This window comes from Vanacampus margaritifer, chromosome 10 (genome assembly GCF_051991255.1).
Source record: "Vanacampus margaritifer isolate UIUO_Vmar chromosome 10, RoL_Vmar_1.0, whole genome shotgun sequence".
NCBI classification, from domain to species: Eukaryota; Metazoa; Chordata; class Actinopteri; order Syngnathiformes; family Syngnathidae; genus Vanacampus; species Vanacampus margaritifer.
In genome coordinates this window covers 26357207-26380049 of record NC_135441.1, presented here as the reverse complement: position 1 = coordinate 26380049, position 22843 = coordinate 26357207, and the positions used below count along the sequence as shown (strand labels likewise).

The 22843-nt window shown below is 40.1% G+C and overlaps 2 protein-coding genes and 1 long non-coding RNA gene across 3 annotated transcripts; 2 read left to right on the top strand and 1 right to left on the bottom strand.

Moving 5' to 3' along the window:
- The first annotated feature begins 1487 nt into the window (after nt 1-1487).
- Nucleotides 1488-13287, top strand: LOC144059355 (uncharacterized). The gene is made up of 4 exons (XR_013295638.1): nt 1488-1737; nt 2229-2329; nt 10066-10225; nt 12013-13287. It is a non-coding gene; the product is annotated as an uncharacterized LOC144059355 (long non-coding RNA).
- On the bottom strand, nt 2155-13548 carry slc9a6a (solute carrier family 9 member A6a). Its single transcript, XM_077578380.1, has 16 exons — nt 13221-13548; nt 12769-12968; nt 12566-12643; nt 12402-12478; nt 12216-12328; nt 12019-12124; nt 10100-10241; nt 8477-8582; nt 8317-8405; nt 7440-7553; nt 7199-7310; nt 6974-7127; nt 6698-6728; nt 6527-6612; nt 6264-6369; nt 2155-5405 (listed from the first exon to the last, which is right to left on the bottom strand). Exons 1-16 carry the CDS (start codon nt 13546-13548, stop codon nt 5190-5192), a joined length of 2058 nt encoding a protein of 685 aa, XP_077434506.1. The 3' UTR covers nt 2155-5189.
- A 732-nt stretch (nt 13549-14280) lies between these two features.
- Nucleotides 14281-22043, top strand: taf7 (TAF7 RNA polymerase II, TATA box binding protein (TBP)-associated factor). The gene is made up of 12 exons (XM_077578377.1): nt 14281-14647; nt 14920-14996; nt 15103-15181; nt 15325-15458; nt 15813-15933; nt 16002-16060; nt 16465-16537; nt 17686-17799; nt 18111-18296; nt 20420-20532; nt 21643-21702; nt 21784-22043. Exons 1-12 carry the CDS (start codon nt 14629-14631, stop codon nt 21826-21828), a joined length of 1080 nt encoding a protein of 359 aa, XP_077434503.1. The 5' UTR covers nt 14281-14628; the 3' UTR covers nt 21829-22043.
- The last annotated feature ends 800 nt before the right edge of the window (nt 22044-22843 follow it).

Genomic DNA, 22843 nt, shown 5'->3' with positions numbered 1-22843 from the left:
AAAAAATAAAGGAAAGAAAAAAAATTGACGTAAGTGTTTTTCACATAGCAGTATATTTATCGTGTGTAGGTAACCTGATTATTATGCAATTAAAACAATATAATTTATGTATTTAAAATAAATACTCCTATTATTATTAATTTAGAGTAATTATACTTTATTAATACTAGATACATAAACCTGAGGATTATGCATTTCAAATAAATGGGCTTTATTAGACTAACGAATATGTATCATCATATTATTTGGTAGGTTTGTGTTAAAATTATCTTTAAAAAAAAAGTAAATGAGAATTTGTCATGTAAAAAAAATACATAAATCTTAAGTTAGGCTTGAAATATTTCCGAGTGCAATTGTTGTAAAAAAAAAAAAAAAAATGAAAAAAATGTAAATGCTTTCACGTAAAAATTTCACCATCATAAAATCCAGCAATTCAAATTGCCTAAATGTCATTTTTTCACCTTGAAATTTGATGACTTTTTCCCAAAAGTGATCCAAATACACCAAAATGAAAATATTTAAAAATCGTTAACTCAGATGCTTCCATTTTTTTGCTAAAATGTATTCAAGCAAAACGTTGGTAATGTTGAGACTGAATGTGAAACTGTACATGCACATAAACGTTCATATTTTATATCCAGACAGTGAATCAGTCCTGTGAACTGTCTGTATAACCACCACATTTTCATCGTTTCTCACAGAAACATGCAGCTGTTAAAAGTGTGACATCAACAATCTGAACAATGCGACATTCCAACCTTTTCTGCTGTTGAAGAAGAAAAAAAACAATCCGTGTACACGCTCTGTGCTTTCCTTCTTTGGTCATGAAGAAGAGAACGACATGAAGATGAGTCATTCTCTGAGAAAAGAATGTGCACATCTGTCCGCTTTCACCTTCGCGCTGCCAAAAAAGCAAAACATCAGCGACACTCACACACTTTAGCATTCCTGAGTGGACAAGAAAAAGTATTAGAAGTCATGAGGTCACGTCTCAAGCGCGCCCGCAAGACTCAAGATGATGCTGAACTCTTGCAATAAGGAAGCACATATTAGATATTACAATCAGAACAACACATACGATTATTTTATACAAGAAGAAAATCGAATGGTTTCTACTTCCTGGTTAAAATGGCTATAAATATGACCGGGACGTTTAATTGGTTGATACTGTATTAGCTTTTTTAATATCTAAAATCTGCCCAATTTTATTATTTTCTTTTTTACACGTAATTAACACAAAACATTAGACAGTGTTATGATGAGCATTAATATATAATAAAAAATAATGAAATTCAGCCCCCAATCCCTTTCCAATCAAAATCGGCCAATTTTCCCTCTGTTGGACTGTAATTCATATGATTAATGGAAAGCAAGGCATTTTATTCATTCTATAATTTTCTATTTAATTGGCCCATTAATTGTTTATCAGAATTGTATTCTCTCAAACATTGGAATCGACCTAAAAAAGTCTATTAGTCAGGTCCTAGCAGCAATTGGAAAACATTTGGAAAAATGTCAGTCTGTGATCATCTCATCTCTAAACATGCTTTACAAAAACAGATCAATAACATCATTAAACACAATCTAAAGAATAAAAAAAAATGATTTTATACTGCAATGCAATTCATTGCGCTTTTCCTTCTTGGTGCGCCCCCTTGGCCACTGGGTGGCAGTATAATACTGTCCATAGACAGTCATTCAGGCACAAGCAAAGAATAGACTACTACTTCAACAACTGTAAGATGATGTAATGTCAATTTTCATCGTGGATGAATAATATAATTGTGATTATTGCCATATGATCTGTCTGAATGTGTTTCTACTGTTCGTCTATCAACGCTATTGCTAACCTTTAGCATGCCAACTGTGTTGAATTGCTAGCATTAAGCTAAGCAGACTTGAAGTGGTTGTTTTAATGCGCAACACGCGTTTCGCTTTATGTTTAGCGTGATAGCAAAACCTCGATTGTATAGAGAAGTGGGCCCAACCCGGTGAGTGGCCATTTGGTGCTGAAACTTCTTTGTTATATAACAAAAGTAGGCGAAATCATCAACAGGTGAGAGGATATTTACACTGAATGACTCGTCCACACGCAGGCACGCAAAGAGCACAAATCGGTGTAGAAAGTGGACATAGGAAGCGTTTTAGTCTGCGTCATCAACAGAAAAACACTCGTCTTTATTCGATTTCTGACACCTTTTTTCTTTTTTTGTGTGTGTCGCCCTCAGAGTCCAGCAGGAGGCGACTCATGCGTCAGCTTTGTCGTATCCATGGCAACAGCATACAAACGCAACCAAAGTATCTGAATGCTACGGATGGATTCAAGACAGTAAGCAAAATACATTTCGATCATTTGACATCAACTTTTCATTCATTACATTTAGATTTTTTTTTTTTTTTACTCACAATTTATCCAAAGCAAAGTGACAGATATGTGCAAATATAAAGTTTCTTTTTTTGTTCTTAATAACCTTTCTGAAGAAAATATAACACTGAAAGAGAACACAAAAAAATAAGCAAGAATGGCAGGCAAAAAAATTCTGAGGATCTCAGGTCATAAAATAAAACATTTCAAGTTCCTGCACAGCAGAAGATAAAAGTTGGAAGAAGAAAAAGACCTTCCTCTTCCTTCTTCCTCCATATTATCACGCGCACACACATTAAACACGGTTGGCGCGCAGCGTGTTTTCTGGCTGGGGTGGACGGCAACATGGCGGTTGCCGTGGCGACGTCCTATCAACACTTCCTGTTGCAGCACCCGTGCCGCCCAAAATAGCCTCTCGAGTCAGGGCCTTTGTCGTCACGGCAACACATCTGCACTACATTTACACACATGATCATTGTTGTTGTTATTATCATCCTTAAAAGACGTCATGCTAGAAGTTCTCCAACTTTCGGGGTACACGGATACTTTTTTTTAAGGACCTTTTCACAGGGTTTTTCTTTTTTTCTTTTTTTTTAGGAAACTTACTGCCTGTTATTTGCTGGAAAACTCGCCAAAGCAATAATAAAAGTAATGTTTTGGCGATGTCGGTGGCATTTTAGAACTATGTTAAAGTGAGTTGAGGATGTTCATTTTGATAAAAGTAGAGCTCTGCCGGCATCTTGCGGGACCTTGATGTCCAGGATCTATCTTGAAGTGAGTAGTGGAACTTTTTATTTTTTTGGACGAAATGTGAGCTTTGTCGCCATCTTGTGGCCTCTATAGGCAATTTTAAACGCTTTTTTTTTTTTTTAGCACAACAAAATAATTTCTTCGCTATTTGCGTTAGGGCTCGGCCCCGAATAGCAGGACAACACTGCCCTGAATTATATTTATTTATTTATTTATTTTTAATTGAGATGCACTAGTAGTTCCTAAAATAAAATAAAAAACGTAAAGGTTGGCGAACGCTGCTAAAACTCGCTCCAACGCACGCACACAGTGTTGACAGTCAGCGGGCTCCGATCCACTTTCCGCATGAGCTCCGACTGGAGGCCCCGCCCCCAACGTGGAGCGTATTGCTACCTGGCTTGCCAGAACTCCACCTGGCTTGAAAGTGGCGGTCCAGCTGGCAGGCACTTGATTGACCGCGCGCGTCCCGTCAAGTGGCCGACGTTCGACGTCCAAAGAAATCGTCAGCATGCAAAGCAAGTCGACCGTCTCGCTGCTATCGGGTCACGAATGGGCAAAGCCATACCAGCATTTAGTCCGTGTCCTACTAGTGCCAGGAGTTCATGTGCTAGTACGCCCTTGTCATCATTAGTAAGAAAAATGATTCAACAACGTCTTCATAGTGACATTTTTCTGTTACTGTATGGAATGTCTGTGCACTAGTAGAATGACCATTTATTACTAGTAACTTTTTTCCACTAGTGCTTTTCTGAGCACTAGTGGAAGAACTAGGCCACACTAGTTGAATGAGCAGAATGCACTAGTAGAATGACTCAAATGTACTAGTAGGACAAGGGCACACTAATAGAAGACCTAGGGCGCACTAGTACTATGAATATCTTTCTAGTTACTTTTTCCCACAAGTGCCTTTCATTACTGTATAACATTTCTGCACACTAGTAGAAAGTATGAAATAGAATTTACTAGTAAAACAACAAGGCCAGACTAGTAGAATGACAAAAATGCACTACTATTAGAACAACTAGAGCACAATAGCAGAATGCACCGGTAGAAGGACTAGGGCGTACTAGTACAGTGTAGTGACTTTTCCCCACAACTCCCTTGCACTACTACTGTATGACAGAGCAGCACTAGTAGCATGCACTATTAGAATAGCTGAGCCACACTAGTAGAATTATTGAAAAGCACTAGCTGGAATGACTGTTTTTCTACTAGCTTTTTTCCACAACTGCCTTTGACATTCCTGCGTACTAGTATGCAATAGTAGTACTAGTAGAATGATAACATTTCACTTACTAGTGACTTTTTATCTCCTTACTTTTGCTGTATGATTTCTTCATACTAGTGGAGCAACTCGGGCCTGCTAGTAGAACCACTCGATGCACTAATACCTCAACTGTCTTAACAATGAGTGCCTTCCACTACTGTGTGATATTTCTGCGCACTAGTAAAATGACTTGGACACTTTAGTAGAACTTGTTACTAGTGAAGCAAAACTGTTGACAGCTACGCACTACTAGTACTACTAGTGATGATGATGTTAACTAGAGTTCTGTAATCTTACCAGTAGTACAAAGTTATCAATTAGTGCACAGCTTTGCTTCACTAGTAGCATGTTGTTGGTCTATACTAGTGGAAAAAAAACAAAAGTCTTACAGTTTTTCTGTACTATCAGTAAGTACCGTAATTGAGGTTTGTAATTGCCTATAGATTCCACAAGATAAAGCACCAAGTATAGCTCCTCCCCCTCACTGGCCCCAAGATACCACAAGATGGCGCCAAAGCACTATTTAAGACATGGCTTTGGCCTGAGTGCAAAATAGTGGGGAAAAATGGCACTAGTAAGAAAGACAGTTGAGAAACTAGCGTGTTGACTTGATGGTCTGACAAAGAGCGTACTAGTACATGGCACTAGTAGAATGTGGAATAAATGCTCGCCATAGAGAACACATGCTTTGCGTTGCTACAATAAGGTGAGTGAAAAGGCCACGTGAAAGTAGGTGGCAAATAAATAAAGACTACGTTACAGACACGGCGGACGAGATGGCGCGAAAAGAAGCGGGCGGCGCCGCCCTCACAAGCGGCAGCGGGGGTCTGTGAAGGGCGGCTCCGAGTCGTCCATGGGCAGCACCAGGCGCGTGCCCCGCATCACCAGCTCGTGGTCGCCGTACGCCAGCTCCCGGTCGGGGTCGTCGCCGGCCGTGCTGACGGTGACGTCGCCGTAGTTCAGGTTGACGTCGCCGTCCGTCAGGATGAGGTCCGAGTCGTCGTCCTTGATCTGACACTCGTTCTGGGGGGGGGGAAACGCTCCCATGTGACGACTCGTTCGCGGTGAACATCGAAAAGAGAAAATATATAAAATATTTGGAAGGATTGTTTTTGTTTATTGGTTTTAACTAAGGGGTGTCAAAATTAATGCGTTCATTTTAAGATAATTTCAATTTATGACACCTCCTTACTTGGAAAGCCCAAACTGGGGGAATTCCAGTTATAATGAAATAGATACTAAAAATGCATATATTTGTGGCGACTGGGGCAAAGTTGTATTTTAGCATTTTTAAAAATGTGCAGAATTTCACAAATTACTTTGTTACAGATCAAATCGCTCTTAATATGAAAAGAAAAATGCACTGAGCTGTCACCAATGTCTTACAAATGCAATTATGCCATCTAGTGGCAGAAAAATGACCTAAACACAAATCAATATCATACTCGTTTTTTACAGTACAGAACATATTTTTAATTTTACCTCAATTTTATGAATTATTATGAAATTACTGTATCAATGACTAAAAGATTTTGCCATATTAGTTTCACATTTTTTCCCCACGTTTCTGTTAAGAGTATGAAAATTTAGAACATTTTACATTTAGAACAGACATTAAATTAGCGATTAATCGGGAGTTAACTATAGAAGTCATGCAATTAATTACAATAAAAAAAAAATAATCGCTTGACACCCCTAATTTTAACTAATTTTAAAGAGAGCATTTTTCTTGCCCGTCACGTCAGGAAATTCAAATGAACAAAGGCGGCTGCTGTTCACGCACCGGATACGTCATCACGATCACGTGACGAGATAATGCCGCTGCCCAGGCTATGTTATTATTTGGATATTTGATGGGAAAATTCAGAGAATACGAAATACCTCGAAGGCCTGCTGGCTGGTGAGGAAGCGTGCCAGGGGGCCGCAGCAGGGGGGCAGCGTGGCCGTGAGCGGGGGGCCACTGTGGGTCAGGATGGGCTTCAGGTAGCTGGGGGGGGGGGGCTCCGGTCAAGGAAGAAAAGAAAGGTTGCAAATTCAGACCTGCAACTCTTCACTATCAATAAGTATGATGCGGTGGTGCCCCCTGCTGGCCGAGGCGTGCGTAATCCTCAAATCACAACAACTCAAAACTTGTGCAAGGATACTTGTGGTCAAAGTTGTACCAAATCCGGAAAAGCCAGACACTTTCCTCCTTGGAGCTTCGTCGCTCGGAACCTTCGCTGATGCTCGTCTGTGCAAATGCAGGAAATGGACTTTTGTTTTATTCGATTTTTTTTTTTTTTTTTTTGTATGTGCGTCACCCGGGTCGCACTCACAGAGTTGTCTTGGTCGGAGTCCACGCCAACACTGTTGATGAAAAACAAAAGAAATAAAGCGGGTTTAGCGTACATCTATTCTGGAAACAGCATACGTACGACAATTAGTTGGAAAGAACTAAACAAGAACAAACTTGAGAAAGAGTCTAGTATTATGCACAAAAATATTTGGTCAAAAGGCTAACTTGTGCTAACTAAAGTCATAATTACAGTCCAAGGGATGAGCTGTGTCGCAATACTTTTGCACGCAAAACAATAGGACAGCAAAGCCGGTACCGTATGCGCTGGCACGACAACATCTGCGTGGTGCCGCCGCCGCAGAACCACACGGTGAAGAAGACCACGAGCAGCGTGGTGGAGAACATCATCTGCCGCGCGTACGTGGCCGTGTCCCGGATGGACAAGGCGAAGGTCATGGCGCCCCGCAGTCCTGGCCGGCAAAGTGCAAAAAGTCACCACCAAGAAGTCACGAGGCGGACCGGAGTCGCATGACTGACGAACCGGCAAACATCATCATGTGCTGGAAGTTGGATCGGATCTTGTTGTGTCGGCCCAGATTGAGCAGGAAGGAGAGCGGGTAGATGTTGGCCGCTCGGCCCAGGAACACGGCCAACTACGCTCGCGTTGGTCAAGGATGACCCCACGGGAACAGTGAATGGCAACGCATTTGAAGCTCTCTGCCGCCATCTTGTGGCATTATGTGCAATTGCAACTCATGCTGCGGCTTTTCCCAAAAGGATACAAAAGCCCCCACGATGAACATGGGGTTGAAGACGTGGTTCTGGAAGGTGAAGAGGGTCAGACCCATGTAGGAGAAGATGAAGTTCTCCGCCAGGAAGTTCAACAACTCAAACAGCTGCAACAAAACATCCCAAAAAAACTGAAACAATTGTCATTGTGTTTCTATTAGGGCCCAACCAATTAATCGGCCGCCGATGATTGCCCAAAACAATTATTTTCCTTAACGTTATCATCGAAGAAAACAGAAGTTTCCGACGCTGTGAAAGTACCTTGAATGCACCGTTTTATTTGCGTAGCATTCGTAACTAGCAAGTGTGTCGCGTATGTTATTCAGTTTTTTTCTGTTGTCCCCCCCGAAGCGTCCTTTAAGCTGCTTAATGACACCCCACTTGGAATTAACGGAAAAACTAAACACATGACGATAACAATTACATCCAATATATATTTAAATACAAAACATGCTTCATTTTAAAAACATCGCTAGCCTAGCGCTAATGCTAAAAGCAAAGGGAGGATCACATTCAACTGCTAGCAGGAAGTTAGCATCGACTTCGGGAGTGTTTTTCCTTCAAATCACGAATATTCACACACAAATGCTGTTAGAACGCATACCCGCAGGTAAGATAACACTACGCAAAGGCACACATTTTTCTCAATGTGTGAAAAAAAAATGTTATTTTATAGAATTCAATCGCTTTATTCTGTATTCATTTAAAGTGTGTACACCATGCATGCATTAAATGTATTTTATGCATTAAATATCTATTTTTTTAATAATCAAAAGATGAATTGGTATTTTTTTTCTGCTCAAAATTGGTATCGTCATCGGTCTCAAAAAACGCATATTGGTCGGGCCCGAGTTTCTATTGCGGTCTGACCTGTTTCGTCCGGTCCTGGGACTCGTGAGACAGGTTGTTGAAGGTGTAGTGCGCCTGAGTGATTCCACAGAACAACACCGCCACCACGCCTGTGGCACAGCCAACAATCAAAACGATTGACTTCAGTTGCGATACGCAAATTCCGTTAGAATGTGAGCACCTGTGAAGCCACACGCCTCGGCCAACAGGAAGGTGCTCCACGACATGAGGAAGAACAAGGCCGTCTCCAGCAGCGGGAAATCTCTCAACTTTGTGAACTTGGTCACGTGCAGGTGCTGGTCAAGGACTTCAACCTGGCACATTGCTCTGCTGCCATCTTGTGGCATGTTTAAAAAAACTAAACAATTAAATTACTACTGAATAACGTATACGGAAAAACTAATATTGAAAAAAAAAAATTTGCGTTAACGGTATAAAATAAGAATAAAAATGATTTAAGACAACAAATACTAACTGAAACTACATCATACATTTATAAAATTAACTTAACTAGTGCTTTAATGACGTTTCGCAAAAATTATTAGCAAAAAATGTCTTGTTTTCTTACATTGCACCAGACAAATACTTTATAAAAATAAAACGAATATTAACAATTTTAACTCGCTCTAAAAACAAGTTAAAACTTACTGAATTTAAAAAGAAAAAGTCAAAATGAACTAGACATTAAATTTAAAACTACACTGTAACAATTGTGTTATTTACTTGAAAATAAGTGTTTTCCTTGAAATAATAAATACAAAATTATGAGAAAAAAAATTGAAAAAACCCGACCTAAAATTAGCGAAAAAACTGGGGGGGGGGGAACATTTTCGTTAACAGAATAAAATCAAAATGAAAATGCTTTTAAGACAACAAATACTAACTGAAACCACATCTTACATGAAAAAAAATGAACTAGTTATTCAATTAAATTTTTGCAAAAATTATTAGCAAAAATGTCCTTTGTTTTCTTCCGTTGCACTAGATAAATACTCCATTTATCAAAAATAATAACTAAAAGAATAACAATTTTAACTTAATAAAAACTAACAAACTTGCTCTAAAAACAAGTTCAAACTTACTGAATTTAAAAAGAAAAAGTCAAAATGAACTAGACATTAAATTTAAAACTACACTGTAACAATTGTGTTATTTACTTGAAAATAAGTGTTTTCCTTGAAATAATAAATACAAAATTATGAGAAAAAAAATAGAAAAAACCCGACCTAAAATTAGCGAAAAAACTGGGGGGGGGGGGACATTTTCGTTAACAGAATAAAATCCAAATGAAAATGCTTTTAAAGACAACAAATACTAACTGAAACCACATCTTACATTAATGCATTACATTGCAAAAATTATTAGCAAAAATGTCCTTTGTTTTCTTCCGTTGCACTAGATAAATACTCCATTTATCAAAAATAATAACTAAAAGAATAACAATTTTGACTTAATAAAAACTAACAAACTTGCTCTAAAAACAAGTTCAAACTTACAGAATTTAAAAAGAAAAAGTCAAAACGAAATAAAATGAAAAATTCCAAACTACACTGTAAAAATGGTGAATGATATTTACTTGAAAAAGCCGAGTAAAAGATAAAGCACTCAGAAATTCGAAGTAAAGGAGTTCAACTAGAATTTCTGATGTGAACAAATTTGATAGATTTTTTTCAAGTAAATATCAATCCCCGTTTTTCCCCCCAGTGTATTTATTTACTGCCACCTAGTGGAAGAGCATTGAATGGTTGTGCTTTGTTGTCATGTCTCCAGAATCGGCCGGCCGAGTTGAAAACGTGAAGGATATGAGCGCCGTGACGACGCCGGTGGCCACGCCGAGAGCGAAGGAGCCGCTGAAGACGCCGAGGAACATGCCGAAGGACTTGAACATGGCCACCACTTCGAAGGTGTGGCTGTTGTCGCCCTCCGGCTGGTAAGCCACGATGGACCTGCCCACAACATCCGCAACACTTTGATTAGCTCCAACAATCCCCTTTTGTCGCGTAAATGGCGCAAAGTCTATCATGTTGACTTGTTCCTCATAATGAGTGAATCAGACAACATTACTTGCAATTCTTTGCTGGTTTAAAAAAAAAATAATAATAAAATCACAAAGTGATTCTGGCTCGGCTTCCTCCTCACCAACGGCGAGCGCAACATTTCACGAGGGGTCGGCGTTTGACCTTGTCGCTTTTCTGCAGCGAAGTATTTAGCTTTTGGGTCGATGAACTTGGCACGCCTTTTTTTTGCTGAGTCGACTTTGCGATGGCGCTGCAAGCGAGCGCGGACTGCAGAAATGACATCGAGTCACGCTCGCAAAATGACAAATCGTCAGTTGTTTGGGCTCTCGGCAGCAAATGATAATAACGATGAAAAGCGCATCTTGTTTGCTGACTCTCGCTATAAATAACTGATTAAAAATAGCTCACTTGACAGGGATTATTGGAGCCCCTGCAGTACGTTGGAAAGAATGCAGACCATCATGAGATGATATTATAGTGTTGGTGATATCATTTAACTGTAACTCAACCATTACTCGGTCAGACTTTTTTTTTTTTTGTCAATCGATCCCCAACACATTTGATCAATTCATCAAATAATTGGACACAATTTTATTTTGCATTAAAGTGCATTACAAAACATTTTTTACCTGATTAACTCATTCATTCACTCGCAGCCATTTTTGACTGAAGCAACCCCCTTCGCCCCCGGCTATTTTACTGGATTTTGACTGATTTTGCAAGGCCCACAGAATATTGCGTTCAATTGCTATAAAAACATGGAACCTACCAAAATAAAGATGAGAGTCTCTTCTTTCATCAGAAAAAAAAGTACATTTCTATCTGTTTCCATTTTGCAGCAATTAGCATTAGAACATAGCTATTGAGCTAATATATTCTCCTGCCACCTGCTGGCCGTTTTTGTAATTACTACCATTTCTTCAACCGTTCTTTGCTTTTGAGAGCCTTCTACAGTATATGCTCTAGCATAAAAAAACACACATAAAACGTATAAATATGTCTTTGGGACACTCTAAACATTAAAAATATAACGCATTTATACGTTTTGGGGAGCAAATGAGTTCATGTTTTTAACCAATTATTGTTGTTTATTTGGTAAAAAATAAATACATAAAAATGGGAATGAGAAGAATGGATGCACTCACCAACTTTTTAAAAACCGATTCAGTTACTCATTCTGTCATTGTTTTCCAAAATAAAAGCAGGTGTTTGCAAATGTCTTGTTTTGATTAAAGGGATCATCAGTCAAAAATCACAAAATAAATACTCGCGAATCTGAAATCAGACCATTTTAAAGTAAGCAATAGCTCTCAACAATGATTTGATGAATGAAATAGTTGTTACTTAATTTCATAGTCTTATAATTAGGGCTGTGCAATTAATGAAAATTCAATTACAATTTCAACTATTACACTCCACAATTACAAAATCTGCATCATCGTAAACAAAAATAAAAGATTGCTAATACTAATTTGGAGTTGTTTAAATTGATATATTTGCACCTGTTTTTATTTTTAATAAATCATGTTTGGTCCAAAAGGAACTTGCATAATTATAGTATCAAATAAATGTGTCTTAATATTTGTTACATGTTTAAACATGTTCTTGTTTTGTACCAGAAAACAAATGATTGCCCTAATCATGCTTTCAATTATGTCCAAGTTAATCTTCTAACGCATGAATTTTGACACGGCGGCAGACTTACGAGGACAGAATGACGGCCACGGCGTCGTTGAGGACGCTCTCGCCGAACAGCAGCGCGTACAAGTCCACGTCCACCTGCAGCTCGTTGAAGATGGCCAGCACCGTCACTATGGCAACAGAGGACCAAAACAGACACAAATGGTCTTATCTGCATGAACTGGGGGGGAAGAAAGTCAACAACGGAGACGGCGGATGCACCAGGGTCGGTGGCGGACACGATGGCGCCGAAGAACAGGCAGTCCGTGAAGAAGAATTCTCCACCGAGTTGTCCCATCTGCTTCATTAGCATCACGCAGCCATACATCATCAAGCTGGCAAAATAAGGAAACACAAACAGAAATGATGATAACAAATTGAAACAGGTGTGTACATGCGTGACCTTACCCGGTGACAAAACAGGAAACGACCGTCCCCAAAAAGGCGTAGGCCAGGATAGAGCCCATATTCCGGAAAAAGTGTCTCTGCAAACAAGACAGACGCCGTCACGTGACTGACTCGCCGTCCTCCTGACGGCATGTTGATGATGTCATCAAGAGGTGTTTGCCTACCCGCTTCAGGCTGTATCCGGCGTGGAATATGATGGGCGGCAGGAGGATGTTAAAGAAGACCTCGGGGTCGAACGTCACCTGAAGTTAGAATAGGACTGCGTCAAGAAATGTAGAACGAGGAAGTGTTTGTCGGAATCTCGTCATTTGGGAATTTGACTGTGAAACTGGAAGAGTGTCGCCCCCCCCCCCACCCCCCCACACACCTTGCGCAGCATCTCGTTGTCCTGCACGTCGTCCACCTCGCTGGCGCTGATCTCACCCTTCAGCGTGTACTCGTAGAACTTTCCCCTGGAGTGGACGAGCAGCGTGGCCGGGCTGGCGTTGACGGAGCAGCTGAGCGTCACGTTACTGACGTCCCGTGGGACGTGGATTCCGTAGCGCAGCACCACACCCACCACTAAACCTGGACACAAGACAAGAAAATGGGGAGGGGGTAGCGGATGCATGACTCGACTAGCTTCATTATTATGGTCTGCTCATTTCAGTTCATTTGAGACTGTTGCTGCTGTTTTGGTTAGCAAGGAAGTCCGCAGCACCTCAGACAGACACGCCTCCCTGCCCACTGTTGCCACCCGGAAGTTTACGACAGTGAAACGTCATTTAAGAAGCCCTTTTTTTTGTAACGTTCAAAACACGTGTGACGGTAGAAGCTCACCATAAATCATCGCCAGTCCAGTTTCGTGCAAGAAGCGGAACCGGCGGTGTTTGAACAGCCAAATGGTGAGGATGGTGAGGGTAAGGAGCAGGATGAAGATGAGCAAGTCGGCGCTGTCCTGCCGGTGGCTCTCCTCAGCCTTCTTCTCCGTGACGATGTTCTCCATGGCACTGTCCTCCTCCCCCTGCTGTTGCTGCTCCAGAGACGACGAGGATGCTCGGCACACGCACACGAACACTGACATGATCGCCGCCAGCAGCGGCAGCAAGCGCCGCCACCGCGTTCCCGTCACCCCGCGGCCTAGGATGGCAGTCCAGTTAAGCGCCATGGCCTGATGTTTGGCAGCTAAACGCTGCGGCGTCGACGTTGCGGAGTCCAAAACTTTCGCTAATATCTCACACGGACAGGCAGAGGAGGTAAAAACCACAGCAACTGAAGAATCGATTCCGACCCGGAAGTGTAAAGTGTGTTTTTTCCAGGACGTGTTGAGGGGTTTCAACTTAAAAGCACTACGGCGAAACATTTAACATTTTAAAGAGCAGCAAAGATACATTTTACTGAATTGAATATAATAACCGATTGTTTATTTGACATTTCATATAAAAATAAATGTATTTGACTGAATTTTCCTCACTAAAAAAATTATTTTTTTAATTTGAAGTCTCATATTTATGTTGCTATTCTGAACAATGACGATAAAGATATTAACTTTATTTATATATCAGGTTTAGAAACAAAATTAAAAGGTACTAAATGATAAAGACATTTAATTAATGATTTTTAGAATTACGTAAGCAAAATAGGAAAAACAAGAGAAAAATCATGCAATAAACAGATAACTAAAAAAAATGCATAAAAGCACAAACGCCTGAATCAGATTACAACGTGTATGTGTCTAAGCATTTTTTAATCAATTCATAAATAAAAACCTGTGATTATGGGTGTGTGTGTGTGGGGGGGGGGGGGGGTGATAACGCACCAAAATCGTTCTCATTTTTTGTGATTTTTAGATTTTCTGAGTGTCTTTTAATGTAACACGCCGTGATACTGAGTGAGTGACGTCACGGTGCCATGTTGGCGGAGATATAAGTATATTTAATAAATAAAGGATATGGACATTTTGTAGAACATTAGAATGTATCGCATTCTAGTGGTAAAATAGTTGTTGCAGTAGTTTAATGTTAAAATATTTTCTCTTCAAAGAGTGCAAGTGCAATCGGATATTTTTGGCATTTCCGATGAGCATTTGAATGCAGCATGAGCTCCATCGGTTTAACTGTTTAGACATGCCTCTGTTCGTCTAGTAAAGCTGCACTTGTGTTTAAAACGCATTCAGATTATTTGGTATAGCTTGACGCTTGGCTAGTCGTCCCCTGGTCTTCTTACTTGACGGTTTACAAAAACAACCATGACATCGAAACAGAAAGGTAAGTCCTTTTCTCGTTTGGCTAGCTTGCTATGCTAACGTTATCCGGACAGACAGTGTCCCTTCTGCGATGTAAACAACATCATGCACAGAAAAATATTAAAGCAATCATATACATTAGTTTAAATGTCTGTATTTGTTGGCGGAAACTTCCTAACTAAACGACTTCGAAACCAGCAACAACAGTAGAACAACCGGATTCATCTGCATTAACACAATAAAGCGTATTTGTAGCATTCTGGGCTGCAGTAATGTAACTTTTTTTTTCTCCAGCTAGTAAAGTTGGCTCGAAGAGTAAAGAGGACGCTCCCTATGAGTTGGAGAATCAGTTTGTCCTGCGGCTGCCAACGGTAAGCGTCTGCAGTGTTTTTATTTATTATTATCTTGTTTTGTAAAATGCATTGTGATCAATTTCTGAAACCCTTTTTATTTTGTATTATTATTATTTTTCTGCAGGAGTATGCATCTACCGTAAGGAGGATCGCCCAGTCCAGTAGTATGAATATGAAGGACAGACTCACCATTGAGTTGCACCGTAAGTCACCTCTTACGGGATCTGAACAATTTAGATTAGTATTTTTTTTTTCTTTTCTGTTTGGGTTGTTCTACTTTAGTATTGTGGTACTTTCAATGAGGTTATGATACTACTCCTTAAAATAATAATAACAACATTCACAGCTGATGGTCGCCATGGCATCGTGAGAGTGGACCGTGTCCCGCTGGCCTGCAAACTGGTGGATCTGCCCTGCATCATTGAGTCCCTCAAAACGGTGGACAAGAAGACTTTATATAAGACAGCTGACGTCTGTCAGGTAGAGCTGCACCAAAGTATTCTATTAAGGAATAAAAAAAAAAAAAGCCGCCCTTTATTTTCATTCTGTACGGTGACTTAGTCATGACAAATGCTGTGTCTGTGGACGCGACTTGTGTGGTGGAAGTGGCTTTGTATGCTTGGTGTCAAATAATATAAAAGTTCATATTACAAAAATGCCATATTTTTCCAACTTATTTCATAATATAATGTTTTTTTAATTTTTGTTATAAGAACCTGCCATTTGAACAGACGTGTTTATTGTATACATTTTTTTTTTTTTTAATGAATCGACTTTATCGAGTACCAATGATTTGTCCTTGAAATATGTCATGTGCTGGCTCCGTTTGGTCAGATGCTGGTGTGTACACTAGATGGAGACCTCTACCCTCCTTTAGAGGAGCCGACTGGCACCGATCCCAAGTTGAAGAAGAAGGACAAAGACAAGGACAAGAAGTTCATTTGGAACCACGGCAGTAAGAAGACAAATGCACGCGCCAGTTAATAATCGTCACTGCGCTTAAGAATTTGCCTCCCCCCTCAGTCACGTGTCCCCTCAAGAACACACGCAAGAGAAGATTTCGCAAGACGGCAAAAAAGAAGGTTTGCACTAGATTTTTTTTTTCCCCCCCATTTGACTTTCCACCTCTCATCGGTCTTTTTAGCACCGATCTCCTCCTCTGGCTTTTACCCAAGCAGATGTTAACATTTCTTCTAACCGTACCTCTAGTGAACCTTAGATTTGCATATAAATAAAGCCCCTCCATCTTTGTTTGTCCCGAAGGCAGAGCAACAAAAAAAGCAATTTCACCGGCGCTTCTTTTCATAGTGAAGGAGCGCGTGCTCGAGCGCTACACGTCAACTTGCTCTTTTCAATCAATCTTCCCCGAGGCGCAGCGTTGAGTCGCATCGATTTGGCTGCCGTCCGTTTCCTAATCGCTAAATGTTCTGGCTGGCACCGGGCCAGCCGCTCTAACCCGCGCTTTGTGTCTCTCCCTTCCCCGCAGTACATCGAATCTCCCGACGTGGAAAAGGAGGTGAAGCGGCTGCTGAGCACAGATGCCGACGCTGTCAGCGTTCGTATCCTTTCCACAAGCGCCCGCGCCGCGAGGACGATGTTGCTTTTGTGCCGTGTCACGCGCAATCTCGTCTGCGCTGACATGAGGCCACGCAAAACTAAACAAAACGGGTCATCTCAGCGGGTAGATGTAAAAAAATGGGAACTGCAGGCTGGACGAGCCTCTTTGACATTTTGTCGGATTTGCAGGGATGTGATTTTTCCGCTAATTCGCGGAATTCCGCTTTTTTATCTCCCCCTCAAAAAAAAAATTCCGATTTTTTTTAATTTATTTTTATTTTTTTGTACTTCATTGTGTATGCACATGACTCCGACAGATAACATCTTCTGCTATAACAAAGACATTTGTGGTATGCTCTAATATGAGTTACTTTTCATTTGGTCATGATACAATTATTTGTTCATGAAATTTGAACTCTTCAACATTATTTATGTGTTAACTTAGTAATCACATTAGTTAGATATGATGATATTCTCAGTGATCATTTTTAAAAGCAAAGGCAGTCCAATGTTTTTGAATGTGACTGATTTTGAGTTGACTAAAACTGTCATTTTATATGGGATAGTTCAATATACATTGAAAATTTATGCTGTTGTTTTGTCTATTTCTTTGTCATGTGAGTGCATTGAAAGTACTTCAAAACACGGAAAACCCATGAGCTCCGGGGGGCCAGGCCCCCCTTGTCCCCCCACCAGGGCACTGCCCTGGACCTAGCTGGGTGCCGGCGGCCCCCAGACCCCCGGCTAAATTTTCAGATAATTTCACTTTGGTCAAATCACATCCCTGGTTTTGCCCTACAAGGAACCGACCGGCCATTCAACTTCTCCTGCAGTCATTAAATAAATCCAGCTAATGCTAATGACCAGAACGCTAGTATTGCTATCCACCATTATACATAAGGAAAGAGAATGCCATTTTAAAATAGAACATGTTTTTTTTTCTAGCGTAATTTGGCTGAAAATCATACAGACACTGTTGTACATTAATTTGTTGGTTCAAGTGTGCCTTAAAGGGGCGTGACCTAGGATTAAGGTGGATTAAGTTCACGTAACTTGACATAAGGAGGCCGGAGCTGCGAATCAAATCGGGTTGATTCGATTTTTGAGAATGAATGAAAGAGGCACATTGACCTTGACCCGAGAGGATCAGGGTGGGAAGTCATAGCAGAGGACGACATGAAGGACGGAGACCAGCACGGCTCGCTGGCCAACCTGGACTCGTCACCCGGCACGTCGGGACACAAGATGGGTCACGGATCCTCAAGTAAGTCACACAACGTTTTCTGGAGAGTTTACCTCCTAAGTAAATATTTATTTATTTATTTAAGAAATGTGCAAATTACAATAAAAAATTTAAACTATATTCCATTCTCGATGATCTTCCACTCTGGAGGTTAACCTGCAGCCCGGCAGTTTTAAAGTCTCCGCTCGTTAACGACCGTTACTAGCAGATGCTTAAAACATTTCCACGTGATGTCATCGATAATAACCTTGACAACAGCTGACGCGGACGGAATTGTTACGTGCCGGCTGGGAATGTCAGTTAACGGCTGATAACTCTTTACGCGGGGGCAGCCCAGCGCGACGAACTGCGGGAGATGTTCAACGACATCAGCAGCTCCAGCGAGGACGAGGAGGACGACGTGGACCGCCACGAGGACGAGGACCTCAACATCGTGGACACGGAGGACGACCTGGCCCAAGACAAGCTGGACGAGTCCGACCCCGCGCAACGAGAGTCGGACACCAACAACCAAATAGGTGAGAGGAGACTTTTCTCGCTAGAGAGCACGCAAGATTTATTTTTCTAATATTCCTGTATTCTGGAAAATAATTTTCCAATTTTTAATTTTTTTAATTTTTTTTACAATAATATGTTCTATGCAGCCTATGCAGGGAGCGGCCATTTTGCCACTTGCTGTCGACTTTGAAGATGACATCAATGTTGCGTAGGGTTCAGGTAACATCCTATCACAGCGCAGCTTAAGATAACAGGTGAGCCCTGATTGGTTGTTGCCGGAGCCCTGAGCAACTGTGATGTCATCTTCAGTCGACAGTAAGTGGCAAAATGGCCGCCCCCCCCCGAGATGGATTCAAATGGCTGCATTTTGCTTCATATCTCATATTCCACTAACGCAATATTAACCAAAATGCCATATTTAGGCTAGTGAGGTCACATATTGTCAAAAAATGTTTAAGGTTCACTTCCACTTTAAAATGAGGGAAAAAATGCTACTCTTATTTGACTAATGCTGGGACATTATGAAAATGAACAAAATAAACGGTTGAAATTGACATTATTATTAATTGTGTGTTGCCGTGGACGTCAAAGATCTGTTTTAACTGTCATGACGTAACAAGAATACATTTTTCTTATCCTTAGGAAGAAAAAAAAAAGTGATTTTATTAGAATAAAGTTGCACTATTGTGAGAATAGCTGGGTCACAAGACAACAAATTTGCAATGTTTACAAGGCAAATGTTTTTTTAGTTAAATATTTAACTTTCGAATAACAAGCATAAAAGTGCTGCATAAAGTGTTTTAAAGTAATATTTAATTATTATCTGTTGAGACAGACTCGAGAGAGATTTGTGTTGCAATTTAGACAATCCCTCATAAAAATTCAGACTATTTTCTGACTTTGTCATTTTCTCTTCCCAGCGCCGTCTTGGCAATGTAGAAAAAGTCACGCCGGGGGGCAAATTGCCTGCCATTATTTGCAAAGGGATCCACAATTGTAGTTGGGCCGAGGATACGAGCCGCCACTTTAGTATAATTGAGCGTCCGCTCTGTGTGCAGCCTCATTTAGTTGTCCTTTGAGTGCTTTAATCCGCCGCCTCACGTCCTTTTAAACGGACGCTTTGTCGCCATTAAGCGCAATTTGTCACATCCTGGCCAGCCAGGACAGTCGAGCATGTGGAAATGACCATCATCCTTTCTCTCTCTCTCTCTCTCTCTCTCCGACCTCCCTTGCACCTGAAAGCGCTACTTTGGGAAAAGTACACTCAAATATGACATTTGCTGTAATTGATGTCGTGCCGATCGGTCGTTAACTCATTCACTGCCATTGACGGCTATAGACGTCAAAAAATTCATTTGAACTATTTCTATTAGTTTGACATTTTCCCCCACTTTTGTTAACAAAAAAACCCGGGTTTTTTTTGTTTTTTTTTTTGGGGGGGGGGGGTATTCGAACAGATATAAAATTACTGATTAATTGTATTTATTTATTATGTAATTAATTTTTGATTAATTACAATATTTTTTTCTTAAAAAAAAACATTAATTTTTTTTTTTTAATTTAAATCGTGAGTTAACTAGTGAAGTCATGCGATTAACTACATTTAAAAACTGCAATCGCCCGACACCCCTAATTTTTATTTATTTTTTCTTAAAAAAAAAACATTACTTTTTTTCAAATTGTAATTGCCTGATGCCCCTAATTTTTATTTATTTTTTCTTTAAAAAAAAAAAAAAGTAATGTTTTTTTTAAGAAAAAATAAATACAAATTAGGGGCATCAGGCAATTACAATTTGTAATCGTAATTAATCGCATGACTTCACTAGTTAACTCACAAATTTTATATCTGTTCTGAATGTACAAAAAAATTCTAGGTTTTCATACTCTTGTTAACAAAAAAGAAAGAAAAAATAATATTAAAATAATGAAAATAGTTCAAATGAATTTTTGACATCTATAGCTGTCAATGGCAGTGAATGAGTTAAGTAACGTATGTCAATGTTTTCTGACATTTTGGGTAGTTCTGCATTGTTTCACTTCAAGATTGAACGTCTGTCAGTCACAAGCCCCCTTACTTACTTATTTACTTATTTATTTATTTATTCTTGACTTAATCCTTCTCCGTGCTGTTGGTTCATTGTAGTGATGGAGTATCAAGTTCAGATCAGCGGCGTGAAGGCCAAGCTTCAGGAAACGCGAGCCCGCAAGAAACAGCAGGAGGAGCTGATCATGAAAGTAGAAAACCAGGCCCTTAAAGTGAGCACGCACGCACACGCACACACACACACACACACACGCAGTCCAAAAACAAGAGCTTAGAGGCAAAAATTGATGAGAAAAGTCCATTGATTTTTAGTAGGCGTGGTCAAAAAGTAGCTTGTTTGGATTCATTCATTTTTTATAGATGCAAGCTTTAAGGTTGATTAAACGCATGGAGAAAATACATTTCTGGAGTCTATACTTCATTTCGATATTAAAACTCATTTGAATGTTTTTCTCATGTAATGTTGACATTTTTACGAGATGTGAGTTTGGGATTTTTCATTCGCTGTAACTTTAAGCTATAAATTAACCATCCATCACTTTCTTATCCTCAATTTAGAAAAAAATAAAATAAAATCATGACGTTACACATACGACTGAAGAATTTTAAACTGTTACAAAATATCATTTTCATAAAGATTTTATTATGGTGAGAGTGTGAAGCAGGATCTGATTATTTTGTCATTCTTCCATGAATTGTGATACAAAAAGAATAACATTATAACAAACAATTTTGCAATGTGATTAAAGTCCAAATTTTATGAGAATAAAATGTCATTATGACTTAATTTTAAGAACAGAAAATTGCATCATTACAAGATTAATTATTTTAAAAGTGAATGCATACATTATGTTATGAGAAATGTATTTTAATTAAAATCTTTTTGTAATATTACAACTAAAAAAAATATATAAAAGTGGTAATTTTGTCCAGGAAAAATGTGAATAAATGTAAATCATCAGAAAGCTTTTGGAATATTATGAGAAATGACGGCAACAAAAATATGAAAGCTGGACCTTGTTAATGTTTGCGTGGTTCCGTGCGGGAACTCCTCGCAAATGCGGCCAGATTGTGTCGAAGCAGACGCTTGAGCTGGCGGGACAGCGAGCAGACTCGGCTGCCATTTAAGCGCTGGCGCTGGCCGCCGGTTCGGGGCCCGCCGTCTGCGCTCGTTACCGTCACGCTGGCGCCGCAAAAAGGTCAGCCGCCTCTGACTGACGTTCCGGGCGGCCTCTCTGTCGGAACGCATACATTTGAGGCTACCGCAATTAAAGGAGGTGCGAGATGGCCGTTTCATGCAAATGTCACGTCTCTCCTCCCAGAACCGATTCCAAGCGTGTTTGGATGAGATCGTTCAGCAGGAGGAGCGCGAGATGGAGCAGGTAAACGCTCATCGGGGGGAACGTTTCCAAATGTGCAAATCCATGACGTCGAGCCGCTTCCTGTTTGTCCTGTTCCAACAGCTGGCCTCGCTCCAGGAGCAGCTGGATTCGCTGATTGAGAAGTGAGCACCAGGGGGCGCCCTCGCGACACCGTCAGCGTTCCACCTTGAAAGCGAATGATGATGAAAAGGAGGCGGATGTGAGGCTTGACGCAGACCTGCTGTGTCATTCCTTGTTAATTTGATATTTTTGCTCAGACCTCGACGAGCTCGCCCGTCTGCAGTTCAGCTCACATCGCGTTCTTTGTTTGCATTTCATTAAAGTGTTTTCTTTCGACAGAGCTCTGATGTGTGTTGTTTGTGTTTTGTTTTTGTAGTCAGCCATCAATGCAGCCTTGATGGCTTCCTGTTATGCACGCTCACAGACGGGAACTTTATTTGGCTTTTTTACTGTTTATAAACTCTGGCGGCTTTTTTTTTTCCCTTTTGGTGGATAAACCTTCAAGGTGAGATTAATCACATGCGAGTCCTGATGAATTCCACACACTAAACTTGCTTGCACTTTTAAACCTTATTTTAGTGCACTTGCTTTTCTACCCTCAACGGCCACCACGTTCGGTGCCGTGGCAGGAACTCATGAAAAACTCAACGTGATCTTAGAATGGAGATTTTGAATCATGTGGCCAGTGAATGTAAATATGAAAAATGTCATTCCTATAGATGTCAAGTTTTAATTCAATTTGAGCTGTTCCGTTTTAGAACTCACTCAAATTAAACTCTTTTCCTGTTAATCACATTAGGGATTTTTTCGCCCCTCAAGGACTTTCATTCACCAACTAAAAATCTGAATGTTCTTTTTTTTTTTATTGTTTAGTAAGGTTTACTCCTAGTTTAATTATTTAAGTCACAACATGACAAAATATAATTTTATGAGGAAAAGGTATTACAAGATTATTTTTTTAATGAGAGAAAAGTGCTTTTTACATCAATACCCTTTTCTTTTTTTTTTATCATAAAAGTACTTTTTATATTGGTCGTAATGTTTTAAGAGGGAAAAAAAGTGAATGAGTAAAAGTCATTAGGAAAATAAACAAGTTTTTAAAATTGCCTCTCAATGGGGATGTTGCTCCTTCTTTGGGCGA

Coding starts and splice junctions, on each gene's coding strand:
- slc9a6a (XM_077578380.1), bottom strand. CDS start 13,548: ATGGCGCTTAACTGGACTGCCATCCTAGGCCGCGGGGTGACGGGAACG. Junction 12,329..12,401: donor GTTTCCTGTTTTGTCACCGG/GTAAGGTCACGC, acceptor TTATTTTGCCAG/CTTGATGATGTATGGCTGCG. Junction 7,311..7,439: donor TGTTCATCGTGGGGGCTTTT/GTATCCTTTTGG, acceptor ACGCGAGCGTAG/TTGGCCGTGTTCCTGGGCCG.
- taf7 (XM_077578377.1), top strand. Junction 15,459..15,812: donor AGACAGCTGACGTCTGTCAG/GTAGAGCTGCAC, acceptor CCGTTTGGTCAG/ATGCTGGTGTGTACACTAGA. Junction 17,800..18,110: donor GATGGGTCACGGATCCTCAA/GTAAGTCACACA, acceptor ACGCGGGGGCAG/CCCAGCGCGACGAACTGCGG.